At 35.4% G+C, this 14,994-nt stretch overlaps 2 protein-coding genes across 2 annotated transcripts; both read left to right on the top strand.

Moving 5' to 3' along the window:
• Positions 1 to 271: 271 nt before the first annotated feature.
• On the top strand, positions 272 to 3,833 carry mrpl12 (mitochondrial ribosomal protein L12). The gene is made up of 5 exons (XM_057346216.1): positions 272 to 470; positions 2,469 to 2,661; positions 2,752 to 2,820; positions 2,897 to 3,034; positions 3,333 to 3,833. Exons 1-5 carry the CDS (start codon positions 412 to 414, stop codon positions 3,447 to 3,449), a joined length of 576 nt encoding a protein of 191 aa, XP_057202199.1. The 5' UTR covers positions 272 to 411; the 3' UTR covers positions 3,450 to 3,833.
• A 3,621-nt stretch (positions 3,834 to 7,454) lies between these two features.
• LOC130562247 (gastrula zinc finger protein XlCGF7.1-like) lies at positions 7,455 to 14,184 on the top strand. Its single transcript, XM_057347145.1, has 3 exons — positions 7,455 to 7,549; positions 7,892 to 7,988; positions 8,137 to 14,184. Exons 2-3 carry the CDS (start codon positions 7,892 to 7,894, stop codon positions 8,946 to 8,948), a joined length of 909 nt encoding a protein of 302 aa, XP_057203128.1. The 5' UTR covers positions 7,455 to 7,549; the 3' UTR covers positions 8,949 to 14,184.
• The last annotated feature ends 810 nt before the right edge of the window (positions 14,185 to 14,994 follow it).

The following is a 14,994-nucleotide window of genomic DNA, read 5'->3' as shown; positions in this document are numbered from 1 at the left end:
TGTGATGAGCTAAACTGGCAACTCATGTCAAGGAAGAATTATTTATACGGTCAGAATCCTGACTGTAAGATATGAAAAAATCATGGTCATGATTAATTGCAAAAACTCTTCTCATTGATTTGACGTTTTTATTGGATAATAATTGTAAAAGACGTTCATATAACATATGCCCAAGTAGGTGTTGGGCAGTCTTTCCCGCTCCAATATGGCGGCGACCTTACAGAACGCATGTTACGGACGAGTTTTAAATAAAGTTTTGTCCATGCGCGCAAATGCATTGTGGGTAGGTCAGGAAAAGCGAGTGGAGGACGCCATGTGCTTTTGCAAGTGAACCTCTGACAGGCATTTACAGTGTTAGCTTGTTTTACGGGCACTGTTTACAGAAGTGTTTTGTACTATATATTGTTTGTCATGTACTGCACGAGATATTGCGTCCGGGCCGCGCTGCGGATAACGGCAAACACCCACCGGTGAGTAGAGAGCGGGTGACATAACGGCTAGACCCCAGTGAACCATGCGTAAAACCGGCTTTAGGACGAACATTCAAGGACATTAGATTTCACGTTGTCCTGTAGACGTGTCAGAAACATTGTTGTCAATACAAAGCTTTAAATGTTCTGTTTCCTAACTACTTTAAGTGAAAATGTTCAGGATAGGGTCAGATAACCATTTGAGATGTAATTGACATCCTCATTTATGTGTGCAGTAGAGACTGATCCGTCTTAAACTGCTATATCTAAACACCAGAAACAAGAGTAGGGGAATATAAGTGAATTGATTTATAGTGGTTTTGTGATGTCCTCCAGGAACTAAACAGATCAGAAGGTCACTACTCTTAATGTGTTATGAATAGCACAAATGTATAACATTTTTTCTTCGCTTTCTTTATACTGGTATGCTTCTTTTGTCTATTTGAGATGTAAAGTTGCTTTTGTTAATAATTTGGGGTCCAAAAGTCACATTCAATGTTGGGAAATGTGTCTGTTACATGTCAGTCAGCTAGACATCTGTCATTGCAAAATGATCTCTAACAAAGGAATCAGAACCCAGCAGTTTTTCTCTGAAGGGGTTGCTTATTATATCATTTATTACACGGGTAAAATATACATTTTAGTGTTTCGCATTAAACAAAACAAGGTGTGATACTAGATAGTAGGGGTGGGAATCTTTTGGTACCTCACGATTCGATTCATATCGATTCTTGGGGTCACGATTCGATTAAAAATCGATTCACAATTTTTAATAACGATTCTTTCTCAAAATTTGATGTGATGTATGTTTAGCCCCTTAACTGGCACCGTCCCGTATCTGGGACAGCTGATTTACTTAAAGATTTTGCATGTGAATTCTTATCTTATTGTGACAAACATGATATCGTTGGAAAGTCTCTAGAAAACATATTTCATCACCGTTTTATAGAATAATGTGTGTAGGAAGAGTAATTGTTTCTTTTTTTTGAAGAGTGGGCTTAAAAATGTTTATGTCCTTTTCCTTCTCACAGTATAGTTAAACACAAATTTATGGTTTTTATTTTGTTTCTGTGCTTGTGGATTTTTTCATTGTGTCTGTTAATTGGAAAAGTAAAAAAAAATGCATCTCAATGACTGTTGTGGTCAAATTTCAGATCAAGTGTTAAAACCAATGGAAAGCATATGGTCCCCTAGTGGATTTTTGCAATATTGGAGCTAAAAAGCTCACAGACACATCAAAATTTGATGTGTCAAGACCAAACTTGACAACAATTGGTGATCCTTGAGACTTTGACTTATGACATTTTGGGGAGAGATCCATAATTATTTTAAATTATTTTTTTATAAAAGAAAAACAAAGCTTTTATAGTTTTTTTTATTACAATAAACATAGCAAAATCACTTACATTTTTTTGTGATTTCTTTTTTTTTTTTAGCAATAATCTGCTAATTTTCATTCAAAAAAGAATTCATGAGTTACAGCCATTTTAGTGCCAACAGTGGGATTTCACTGTTCTCGACTGTCCTGGTGCCGCACTGCTCTCGCAAAAAAGTTCTGCCTTTTTTGTTCCGACAACATCACCAATTGTTATTTTAACTAGAAAATCAATTTTTGGAAATCTGTGAATCGCTAAGAATCGCTAGAGGACTGAATTGCGATTCATATGTGAATCGATTTTTTCACAAACCCCTAATAGATAGGCTACTTAAAATGCAGAAACCAGTTATCTGGAGCACATATACTATTTTACCAGCCATCCATATGACTCTTCTATGGAACACAAAAGAAGATATTTTGAGAAATGTCTCTGTAGTTTTGTGTCCATACAATGGAAGTCCATGGGGTCAAAGTTGTTTGGTTTTTAAGAATGTTCTTTTGTGTTCTGGAGAAGAAAGTCATGTTTTAAATCACATTAGGGTGAGTAAATGAAGACCGGATTTTCACTTTTTGACACCACGTGCATGTTCTCATTACTGCTGTCTGAACACATTTTACAGACACAATCTACAGATGCCAACACTGTGTGCCCTGCGACCGCTCAAGACAAGTGCCGTCAGTCCATCTGATGCCATTGCCACACCTCCTCTTGATGGAGCACCCAAGCAATACTCGCCCAAAATCCAACAGCTTGTCAATGACATTGCCAGGCTCACTCTCATAGAAGTGTCAGATCTCAATGAGTTACTTAAGGTAAAGCATGACTGTAAAAAACCTAATGACATAATAGATCTGTGTAATTATATTCGTCATGTCCCGTTGATGTTTTTTGTCCCTCATCAGAAAACGTTAAACATTCAGGATGTTGGAATGATGGCCATGGGGGCGGTATCAGCAGCACCTGCTGCTCAGGTGACGTTTTATTAAATGTACGGCACTGTTATTTAATAAAAGTGCCGTTTCTTTGACATTTTTAATACATTTGCAGGCGGCGGAGGAGGAGGCTGTACCTGCCAAAAAAGAGAAAACCCATTTTACAGTGAAACTGACAGAACTGAAGGCAGAGGATAAAGTGAAATTGATCAAAGAAGTGAAGAATTGCATTCAGGGCCTGAACCTTGTACAAGTAAGTTTGTATATAAACTGTATATTGTGTATATAACATCTAATATCTGAAATATATTATTATATTATGTATATAATGGCTGAAATATTATTAGAAATTATTTGTCAGCCACTGTGGCAAGAAGACATAGGCCAGTCTAAGTTTCTGTTAGTCTCTTGTTTGCACATTATTAGCTTTGTTCCTAAAACCTAAAGTAAGCTGCAGAAAAAGAAAATACTGAAAATATACAGTGCAGAGCTGCTTAATTATTTAGTTTGTCTTTTATTAATACATGGTTATAATTGCATTATATTTACAGGCCAAGAAACTTGTGGAGTCACTACCTCAAGAGATCCGTGCTAATGTGTCTAAAGAAGAGGCAGAAAAGCTCAAAGCAGCACTTGAAGCAGCAGGGGGCACTGTTGTGCTGGAGTGAATACACACTGGCTTCTCACTTGATCAGTTCTTATCTGTCAGTCATACGTTTTTTTTATACAACAAAGATAAAAGGAATTTGAAGAAAACAAATAATGCCTTTAAAATTACCACTTGGTCTACTATAGATGGTTGGGTGGTTGAACTCTCATACTGAACTCTAAACAGGCTTCCGGCCTAAAAAAACAAACCACCTGGTCATCACCTTCTGTCCATTTGTCTGTCATATACCTGAAATAATTTAGCTACTCACATGAGCTGTCCTGAGCAGAATAGACAGTGCTGGTCTGTGTCCATGAAGCTGTGTCTCTCAGGAAACTGGTTGCCCTGACAAAGGGACATAATTGCAGTTGCTTGTGGTTAAATAAATGTGTTATGTATTGTATATGGTGATTTGATCAATATATTTGTACACTTTTTTGAAGACGAGTCATTGGAGGTCAGTGCAGACTGAATGACTTCAGTTATTATTGTCATAGCTACACTGTAAAAAATGACACTGAGTACTTTAAAGCATATTTTTAACATATTCCATGAATAAATCAAGTAAAATTACCTAAATTATATAAGCGCACGTCACATGATAAACTTAAAAAAGCAAGAAGAAATACTAATTTGAGCATTGGCGTTAACTTCTTGATCTTTTTTAACTTCAGTTTAACATTTATTATTGTTTACAACGTATAGAATGTGCAAGTAAGCTGAGAGTTGTACTGCATTAGCAGCATTACTGTTCACTGAGTGAAAAAAACACATCGTGCGCTCTCCCATAACCTAAGCACAAGCACCACTCTTCTGAACGATGGTAACCACAAAACTCAAAAATACAAACAGAATCTCTTCTAAATCTTAAAAGACAACTGAGAAATAAACACGATCAAATCTTTCATTTTATCGTAAAACACCTAAAATAGCACTTTTTCACAAAAATGACTCTCCTAATGCTGTCGCATGCAAAGCATGCTGGGAACTCTAAATTCACTGCTCAGTTAGGGAAATTAACTCAACAAATTCATGTAGTCCCACCACAAAAAATTATGTAAAGATCCTTTATACAAGTTTAAGTGGGTTGAACATGATAACATTAAGTTGAATTCACTCAATAATTTGTGCATTTAGAATTCAGAGATTTTTTTCTATAATTGTAACTTAAATTTTGGTTAAAAAAAGCAAGAACACAATTGTATTAAGTAAAGTTTACTCAATTAATTCCATGTGATCTACGATACAGAATAGTTTTTTTTACAGAAGAATGTGAAAAGAAATTATATGGTGATTTTATTGACCAAGTTTACAAATGTGACTGTCAGCTGTGCTTAAACAAGTGGAACTGCTTGATTTAGATATCACTTTAGCAAAGTTCACCCCAAAATAAAAATTCTGTCATCATTCACTCACCCTCATGTCATTTAAAATCTGTATGACTTTATTTCTTCCACAGAACACAAAAGAAGATATTTTGAAGAATGTTGTTAACTGGCACCCACTCACTTGCATTGGTTTTTGTGTCCGTACGATAGAAGTGAACGGATGCCAGCGTTTGGTTACCAACATTCTTCGAAATATCTTTTGTATTCTGTGAAAGAAAGTCATACAGGTTTGAAATGACAAGAGGATGAGTAAATGATGACAGAATTCTCATTTCTATCACTTTAAATACACAGACTAGGGATGCACCGATATGTAAATTTTGTCCGATACCCGATAATTCTTTAACATTGGAAGCTGATATCCGATATATTGGCCGATGTGCTGTATCTAAATATAAATATAAAATTCCCTAAGACCAAAACAAAAGGCAAAAAGTGTACAACATGCTTTTATTTGAAAACATTGACTGCAGAACACAAGGTAACCATTAGTTCTCTTTTTCCCCCTGAAAATCATGTACCAAGCCTTCTTTACACTAAAGGTTCTTTAATCTTCAAACTTTTCTGTTATAATTTTTATTTAATCAACAAATTATAGATGTTCTTCCAGAGCAACCCAGAAAAAAATTTCTTAGCCACATGTCTCAACAGGTCTCAAGACAGAAAGCACAGCAGTCTGATTCAAACAACATGCATTTGTTTCTATAATTTACACATTAGTAATTACTGTTTCTACTGTACCTACATCGTGCATCCCTAATACAGACCATCCTGTAATGTAAAATTTATTTTAAGATTATTGAAAACATGCAAAAGTAACAAGCTCAAAGTTGAAGTTGAAAAATTTGAAATCTGAAAGTCTGATGCTATAGTTTCTGTCTTAGGGGTTAGTTCACTGTCTGACGGATACTGCCAAACTTGGACCTAAAGCTTTTTACAGGGTAAAACACAATGTCCATTAATACATAAAGAATCTGTTACATATTCAGAGAAATCGTATGCTTCATCTCCGCAGGGCCTCATGCCAGCGGGAATCCGTCTGATTGTTCACACTGTTTTCCTGCAGCTCAGTGGTTAGAGAATGGCACAAACAATGTATAGGATAATGCAATGTCAGTCGCTTTGGATAAAAGCGTCTGCCAAATGCGTAAATGTAAATGTTTTAACCTTCATCTTTCTGGAGCAGCTTCGACTGTACTTTGGCATTCGGGTCATCACCTCCACATTAACTTTGACCCAGATGCCATGTTTATACCTGGTGTTTATATTGTATTGGCCATTCCAGTTGTAAGTAATGAGTGCCTAATACAGATCTGATCAAGGTCCAAAGCCCAAAATTTTGTGGAAAGCCAGGACATACATGCCTAAGACTTCTTGGCCATAATCTGAAGTTCAGTTAATATAGAAGATTGACTGTATATTTGAAAGTCATTGAACACAGTGTTATTGAACACAGTGTTGACTTTTTGTGCTTTTTCTGGGCTTTTTGCACACGTAGTAAAACACTGATATACAGTAGAATATGTGGTGTACAGTGTACAGTATTCACAAACTTTAGCGACTCTACTTAAAACCCAATTACAGATGGTCACAAGATATGCGTTTGCTGAGATGCAAATGCTGATCTGTCTCGCTTGTCCACATTTGGTTGCCTGAAACAGATGTCAATACCAGGTGTAAACAGGGCCAGAATGCCTCTGACTGCTACGGAACATACTTCCAAGGAAGTACGGCTAAGGAGGATATAATTGTTCCGTTGTGTGTATTTTTATTTATTTGTTATTCATAATTCTATCATTTTTGCAGTGCCATGATATAAAATGACATGAATGACAAGAACATGTTCTTACGGTGTTTATTGTTTTACTGCCATATGTTATATTTCATTTGTGTTAGGTGTACTGTAAATTGTGTGTGTTGAGCTGATGGGACATACACACAACAGAGTTCAACCTTTGGTTTATTGTGTTATTGTTTGGTTTATTTAGCTAGGTTTAAAGACAGTATAATTTAACATAAAAATCAACACATGTAGCCTTGACTTAAATATGTGTTTTGTTATTTAAAACGTTATTTTATTATAATATGTTATATTATTGAGGACCCGTCAGTTTCATTTAAGGTATCATTATGTGCATGTATCGTGGAACAACACAAAAGAAAGGGGAGCCTGTAATTTTAACCCTCTAGTCTAAACAATAAAAGTTGTATCCATTATAGTATACACATGACATAACATGTTGTGTACATTTTAAAAGGTTAAAAATAATAATACCCGGGTGGCATTTTGAGAGTAAACTTAATTCTGTGCTCTTGTAAACGTTTTTGTGCTTTAGTTGTAATTTAATCATTGGTTTTACAGATATGAATAGTGATAATAGGGCACCAGTCACATACATAGTAAATGAGATCACAAAGGGTCAAAACATTTAGAGCTTTAATTTGTTGATATGATTTGTTCAAATTTTTTACCCGTTTTAAAAACCGAAACAGCATTACGAACGAATACAAACAGTCAAGACTTTTGGACATCTTGGTGGTCCCTTTACTGTTATGGTAAACGATCTGTTGTTGTCACGCTCCAGTCCAGCAGGTGGCGCAAACGCACCACGGTCGGAAAACCACGCGAAGAAAGAACAGCTCGCAGATTTGTCAAGTATTGTTGTGTGTTCTTCTCCCTTTGCTCTCGTCAGTGATCGTATTGAAATCAGGTTTTAGTGCTGACAGAAAGGTTTGTACATGTTAAACGTTTATTTCGTTCTTTACATCGAGAAAAATGAACTGTCACCTTTTTGTTTGCTGGGTCATTATTGAGTAATTATTAATTGACCTAAAAAACGTTTCGTCATTTTCCATTCATTAAGCTTTTGCTTACCTGTATGTCTTTCTGTTATCAGCAAAACACAAACGAGGATGCTGTTCTAATGACACCATTTGCTCTCTATGAATGCCATTGGCCTCCATGCTAGTTTAAAGAGACTGAAGCTCCAAAATTGGATCCTGTCTTTGTTTTAATGTTAATTCTAGGATGCATGCTGTGTATGTCTCTGTGGTTTCACTCAAACATGTTCAGATGTTACAGAAAGACCAGCAGACATCAGTGAACCTGCTGGACTGCGGGATGAAGCTGAAAACTGAAATCACAGAAGCGAGAGAACAGACAGATGAAGGTGATTTGATTTATTCAGGTATTTATCTTCTCTTAATGTTTAGTATCACATGAAGAGACGAACACAGTAAAAGTCGTACTGAGCACTTCTGAAACTGATTGTGTCATATCGATCGATCGACCATAATGTTTTTCGATGTTCATTTTAGAACTGATGGAGGTGAAGCAGGAAAATTCAGAACGGAATGAAACGGAGGAGATAATAACGGGAGATAAATCTTTGAGCTACTTCAATACTGAGAAGAATTTGTCATCATTTCAAGCAGAAACTGCCAAAGATTCACTTACGTGCCCTCAGTGTGGAAAGACCCTCAGCTGTACAGGCGCTCGTAATAGGCACATGAGAACTCATACTGGAGAGAGACCGTATGGATGTGACCAGTGTGGAAAGACTTTAACTAGTAAAGCCAGCCTTATTGAACACAAGCGAATTCACACTGGAGAAAGACCTTACACATGCGACCAGTGTGGAAAAAGTTTTGCGTGGTTGACGGCTCTCAGAGAGCATCTTCTTTATCATTCTGGAGTGAGATCATTTCAGTGTGAACAGTGCAGTAAAACATTCATTTCTTCAAATTCCCTGAGAACGCACATAAAGACTCATGCAGCTGTGAAGCCTTATGCCTGTTCCTTCTGTGAAAAGACATATTCATATCTTAACTCTCTTAAACAGCATGAGCAATCGCACACAGGTGGGACATCTCATGTGTGCTCTGTGTGTGGAAAAAACTTCACTTCAGTTTCCTCTTTGAAACAGCACCACAGAATTCATACCGGAGAGAAACCGTACAAGTGCTCGCAGTGTGGAAAGACTTTCACTCGTATAAGAAACCTGCGGGACCATGAGCGACTGCACACTGGTGAGAGACCTTACCACTGCTCCTCGTGTGGGCAGAGTTTTATAGCATCAAGTACTCTTTGCACTCACAGGAAAAAGTGGTGTAAAGGGCACCCAAGTTAATCTTTACGAAATGGTTGAGATTGTTTTTTTATTACTTACTCACTGGCTCTGAGGATTTGCCAAAGTTGGCCAAGTAACTTTAACTTATGGGTCAATGACGTGACGCTCATTTTTTTTTGTGTCCCTGTAGTTTAGTTACGTTTAAAAGGGTTTACAATTTTGGCATGAATTTGCTATTTACTTGCGTACATTCTCTTTTCTGAGGACCAATACTGAAATTCAGGGCCCGTATGTATAAAGCATCTTAGAGTAAATATTGACTTCTAAGTGTGTCAAAATTCTAAGAATGATGTCATTTTACTAAGTGTCATTCATAAAGGTTCAAAAGATTAGGTCTCAGCTCCTAAATTATTTAAGAGAGCTGAAGAGGTCTCCTAACCTAGGTAAGAGTAACAAGATGGTATTAAAGAGGCAGAGACCATGGACTTTACAACAAAGAAACAATGTGTTAGATGACAGTTAATTAAATAATATAATAATATAAAATAATGTTAAATTAAACATTTTTTAAGGATTTGCAGCTTTGGTCTTTTCTTCATATCCAGCTGTGAGTGCAATATAGAAGGATGGGATTCAGCAGCTTAATTATTTAAATTAACTGTTAAAACTCAATTAAAAGTGTGCTAAGCCAAGCCTAAATGGATACATATTTGTAATATTTTTGAGCATAATGTAAAATATTTTTTTAAAACTGCAATGTTTAATTTCTGCATCTCTGTCGCCATCTCTGTTTGAAAAATGAAATTGCATGTTACTTTATGTATTTATCTTCATATGGGTTGAAGTCAACCGATGTTAAATTTCCCACAAAATAGTACAGCTCAATATATCAATCACTATTATAAGCTTACCGTTGTAAATCAGGGGAAGGTAGGCAGACAGTTTTCAACATTGATTTTTATGTAATACATAACTCAATAACTGAATTTTGGTTTATTTTACCCAAATAAGTTATGGATTGCAGCTGTATATATATATATATGCAAATGTTTAACAAATATTGCAATTTTTCAAATATAAATATATATATAAAATATGGGTGTAATGTCTGAATTAAGTCATGTCTTAATTCAGTCATGAATAAATGGTGCCATGCTGCTATGACTTCACTCTTGCAGGCTCCCTATTGGGCGGCCATTTTGTGTTTAAATCATTGTAGTCCTTAGTTTACTACACTTAAGTCAGAACTTAAGAATCAGTACTTAAACTTCACTGAAAGTTGTTTTTATATTCTTTATAAAAGTCTCCTACTCTTAAAAAAGTACTTCTTACTAAGAATTTTTTGACACTTAAGTCAAAGTTTAAAACTACTCTTAAGAGCATTTTTGAGAAGTTTTATACATCCAGGCCCTGGTTTTAATTCTTTTCGAGAGAATATTTCTGGAATGATTGTGGAAATGTCAATGTGGTGTAACCGTAAAAACTTGATACCAAAAAATAATCTTGTTTAAATTCTAAATAAAACACCATGGCCTGGTTTCAAAGACGAGGCTTAGCTTAAGCCAGGACTTGGCCTTAGATAAATTATTATATTTAAGTCGCTTTTATAAAAATGCTTTTGAAAAAACATTACTGGTGTTCATCATGAGACAAAACAATGACACTGACATATCTTAAGATATTTCAGGGCATGTTATTTTCATTTAAGACAGCTCAAACATTCATTTTAGTTGGTGACTACCCTTAAGCCTTTTCTGTGAAACCGGGCCCATATTAGCTAGCTTGGCATAATCTTACATTAGTCCTATTTAATAGTAAATTAAAGTTCTAAAAAGACAATGTACACTGGGGTCCAAGTCGGAATGCCTTAAAATAAATTAGCTGTGTTTTTATATTCCTAGGTGTAAACAAAGCATTTAAACCACAAAGTCACAGGAGACCACAGAAACCACAGGAGAGTTGAGAGAGAGAAGAGTTTTATGAAATTATTTTTTTAAATAATAAGTAGTGGTGGCAAATGTATTATCCGTTTTTAAAAACAAAACAGCAATGAATACAAACAGTCAAATCTGTTGTCCCTTTGGGTACGCCCACGGACATTTGCACACTTTTCTGGAAACACTTCAGGACGTTCGAAGTCGTCATCTGATTGGTTGAATTTCACAGGATTTCACGGTCCGCCTGGAAACAACACAAAGCCTTCTGATCTAAGAAGTAAGCTGTTGTGTTTACAACGGTAGCTATAAGAATTCATCACGATCGACTAAACGCTTAACTCTTAAAAGTATGCGAGGTTCAGGGCATAAACTTATAATCATGTTGTTGCTGTTAACTTTTGACACGAATGAATGTACACCGGTCTGTTACTGCAGGGACATTTCCACGCCCCTAAACACGATGCTGCACAAAACGAAGCGTGATTGGCTGCTTTACCTGTCAGTCATATGGCCTCTTGGGCGGGCCTTGGCCAAAGAAAGCGGCGATAAGTTCACGCGAGACTATCCCTTGGGTTTTTATCAATCCTTTATTATGATTTATGATTAACAACAAAAAGACAATAACAACATTCATCCTCCACAATCTGTAGTGAATTGTACACCATAGATTCCGAATATATTACATAAACAAATATATAAACAAACAAACAAACAAAAGAAGAAAAGAAAGAAACGCTGTAAAATCACACCGTGAAACCAAAATCCATCAACAAAGAATATAAAATATTTAGCTTTTGTACTATTCACCTCTTTTAAACAATTAACATATAAATAAAACTCCTCTTGAAAAACAGTCAACCTAGGGGGGACTTTAAAAAATGTACATTCATGAATATAGAATTTCAATAAAAGAAGTATATTATTCACCACAAACGATGTATCTTTGCTTTTAATTATCAAACAAAATTTTATATTTTCACATGATAATGTTAAACTAGCAGGTATTTTCTGCTGCATCCATTCAAATGCATCAATCCAAAAACAATACACCAATTTGCACTGAAAAAATAAATGTTCCACCGTTTCAACATCAATTTTACATATTTGACAAACATCCCTTGGGTAACTGTTATGGTCAACGATCTGGGGGGTATTCCAGAAAGCAGGGTTAATTTACCGTCAGCTAAACCCTGAACTCTGGGTTGGTTAACCCAAACCTTGTTTACTCTGAGTATGCCGGTTCCAGAACCCGTTTGAAGAGATTAATCAACCTCCCGAAAGTTTACGCGCGCTCACAGAAACAACATGAAGACATTGTCAATGGACAATGTTACCATCAAAACGGCCAGGAAGCTTAAAGTTTTTGACTGTCAAACAACGTTATAAATCAGAGTTTTTTTTCACAGAAGACTTAAATCTGCATCAGTGTATAAAGTGCGGGATTAAAAATCATAAAATTAAATGATTTAAATTATGTGTTTATAAAATTATAAACGCTATAAATTAATTATTTAATTAAATATATAAATAATTTAAATATATGCACTATTTTTATACTATAATATTTTAAATATATACTCATCATGGCTCTTTGTTACATAAACTGTAGATTTGTTGAGATGTTTGTAACTGTTATTTTAACGTGCCTACCATGGTATTTTACCAAAATTGTGTTGTATTTGATCACATTGCTAATTTTGAAGGCAGTATTAAACCTCTCTTTTTTCCTTCTCTGTATGTTCCTTAAAAAATCGACCTTTATTTGGTTTTCTGAAAACTGACTTTGCATTGTATCAGCTTTATTTGCAACAGTTGCTGATGTAGTCATATTAACGGAGACTCTTTTAATTGTAGAAACTGCTACAATTGTCATAATCTTACAAAAAAAAACTTGTTTAACACTTAAGTACACACTAACCATGATAATTAATTTGCATTGCATTAGAGGATGAAGGTCTGCTGTGACAGAGGTAGAGAATGAAATGTTAGGCCCACAGTTACATGTCCAATATGTCATGTAATATATGCCTTTAAATTAATGTATTTCAAACATATCCATTTTAAGTTTTTGGTTTGACTTTGTTAGCTAAAAGGCCATAAAAGAGGTGGAAACAGCCTATCCTGAAAGGCTAATTGTAAACGCCTTTCAATACTAAAGTGTAGGAGGAGGCTGAGGATCAGAAAGACATTTTTAAGGAATACAGTCAATGTGAAAACCGTAAGTCTAAGTTTTTATGTACTTTTTATGTAAATGGATTTAAAATTATAAACTTAATTTAAATATGTGAACAATATGCCATGGTGATCCCATTGGGGGTCACCTATAATAAAGCCTTGGAAACCTGCCAGCCTGGGAATCGAACTTGCAATCTTTTGAGTTTTAAATCTGGCTCTCTAACTATTAATCAAATATTGCCTAATAAGTGGACAAGAGTAATGACATGCAATTGCTCTGGAGTTATACTTCACTACAAACATCCTTTAACTGTTGGAAATTGTAAAGTGTGTATATTTATCCAGTGATATTTGGAGATGTTTTAACAAACCTAATTCAAAGTATATACAGTACTTAATATAAACACATAAAGTTTTACAATAACAGCTTACATTATTTTATTTAAAGCTTCACTACAGCTACCCATTTGAAACGGCACCACAGAATTCATACCGGAGAGAAAGCGTAAACGTGCTCACATTGAGGAAAGAGTTTCACTTGGGTACAAAGCCTGCGGGAGCACGAGAGACTGCACACTGGCTAGACACCTTACCAACCATACCACTATTTCTTTCGTCAAATGCTGCTTTTAAACAGCCCTACTGTACCTGAAAATGGTAATTCATTTGTATCTTCCTTAAAGGGATTCTCCACCCGAAAAATGAAAATTCTGTCATCGTTTACTCACCCTCAAATCTGTATAAATATTCTGATGAACACAAAGAAAGATATTTGGAAGAATGACAGAATGTTAGCAACTGGGCCATCATTGACTACCGTCGTAGGAAAAATGACTGTATAATTTTTTTGTCCTGTTGAAATGAGATATTCTGAAGAATGTAGGACAGCAAACAGTTCTGGGGCACTTTTGACCATTGTAGGGGGGGTCATTTTGGGTGAAGTATCCCTTTAATCTGTATCATTGTTCTAATTTTTAATAACAAGGGAAAAATCAAACAAAATAAAATAAGCAATTTAAATTAGATTTTGGTCATACTTTTCACCCATACTTTGGCCTAAATGGTCGGTCATTCTTTTTTTTTTTTCTGGACCTATGAATATAGCTTTTGATTTTACTGCTTAGTATCATGCAAAATATTTGCATGATAAAAATGTGGATCATGATCCTGCCTGAAAAAATTGTGTGTCTAAGTTTGAGGCTTTCAGAGGCAGGTGGACTAGATTTTCATAAGTAAAGAAATAATGTGAAAATCTGTATGTATTTGTGAAATAACTTGATTTTAAATGTTTTCTGCTGTTTTCTCTGCGCTGCTGATTGTTTGAGACTCTTTTGTGCTCCGGGGATGTTTACATGCCCTGCTCAAGAGTTTCGATTTTTAGTAAATGAAATAAACTATATTTTATTTGAAAAGCTCATACAGTACTAATATTCAATAATGTAATACATAAAATGTCCAACAGGTGGCAATGCTGCACTATAGTAACTTCCAGTAATTTAGAAAAAAATCATAGACTTATATTATCCTCGTAGACTTGTATTATCCTCTCAACAGTGTTGAATTAAGAGGTTTAATAGATAAATTAACATGAATTACTTGGTATCGTATGGTATTTTGTATTATTAATAAATATCATAAAAGCAGGCATAGATGAAGCGTATTCCAGTAAGGGCACAACAGTGTTATGGTGTACTGTCTATTGGGAAAGTAATTCCCAAGTTGACCTCCCCATCCGTTTTAATGAAATGGTGGTAAATGAATTTGGTATTAACAAGGATCATGACAATATTAATAATGCTAAACTAATTTGTCTTGCTGTCTTATAAGTAGCTCTGTCCTCAGCCGAGCTCCTAGCAAGTCCCTTGAGCTACTGAACTGATAATGAAATAATTGAGATCATAGGAGGAGTCAGGGTATGGAGGGTGAAAAGATGAACGGTTGGTAGGCGACCCTTGGAAAATGATTGACAGGATGGAATGATCAGGGTCTTACCA

This window comes from Triplophysa rosa, linkage group LG11 (assembly GCF_024868665.1).
Source record: "Triplophysa rosa linkage group LG11, Trosa_1v2, whole genome shotgun sequence".
Classification (NCBI taxonomy): domain Eukaryota; kingdom Metazoa; phylum Chordata; class Actinopteri; order Cypriniformes; family Nemacheilidae; genus Triplophysa; species Triplophysa rosa.
This window is presented reverse-complemented; position numbering and strand designations above follow the sequence as displayed.

Bases quoted from the DNA above. Each gene is read 5' to 3' on its own strand.
- mrpl12 (XM_057346216.1), top strand. From the start codon at position 412: ATGTACTGCACGAGATATTGCGTCCGGGCCGCGCTGCGGATAACGGCA. The intron at 2,662-2,751 runs GTAAAGCATGAC...GTCCCTCATCAG, and splicing joins ATCTCAATGAGTTACTTAAG to AAAACGTTAAACATTCAGGA. The intron at 3,035-3,332 runs GTAAGTTTGTAT...TTATATTTACAG, and splicing joins AGGGCCTGAACCTTGTACAA to GCCAAGAAACTTGTGGAGTC.
- LOC130562247 (XM_057347145.1), top strand. From the start codon at position 7,892: ATGTTACAGAAAGACCAGCAGACATCAGTGAACCTGCTGGACTGCGGG. The intron at 7,989-8,136 runs GTGATTTGATTT...TGTTCATTTTAG, and splicing joins GAGAGAACAGACAGATGAAG to AACTGATGGAGGTGAAGCAG.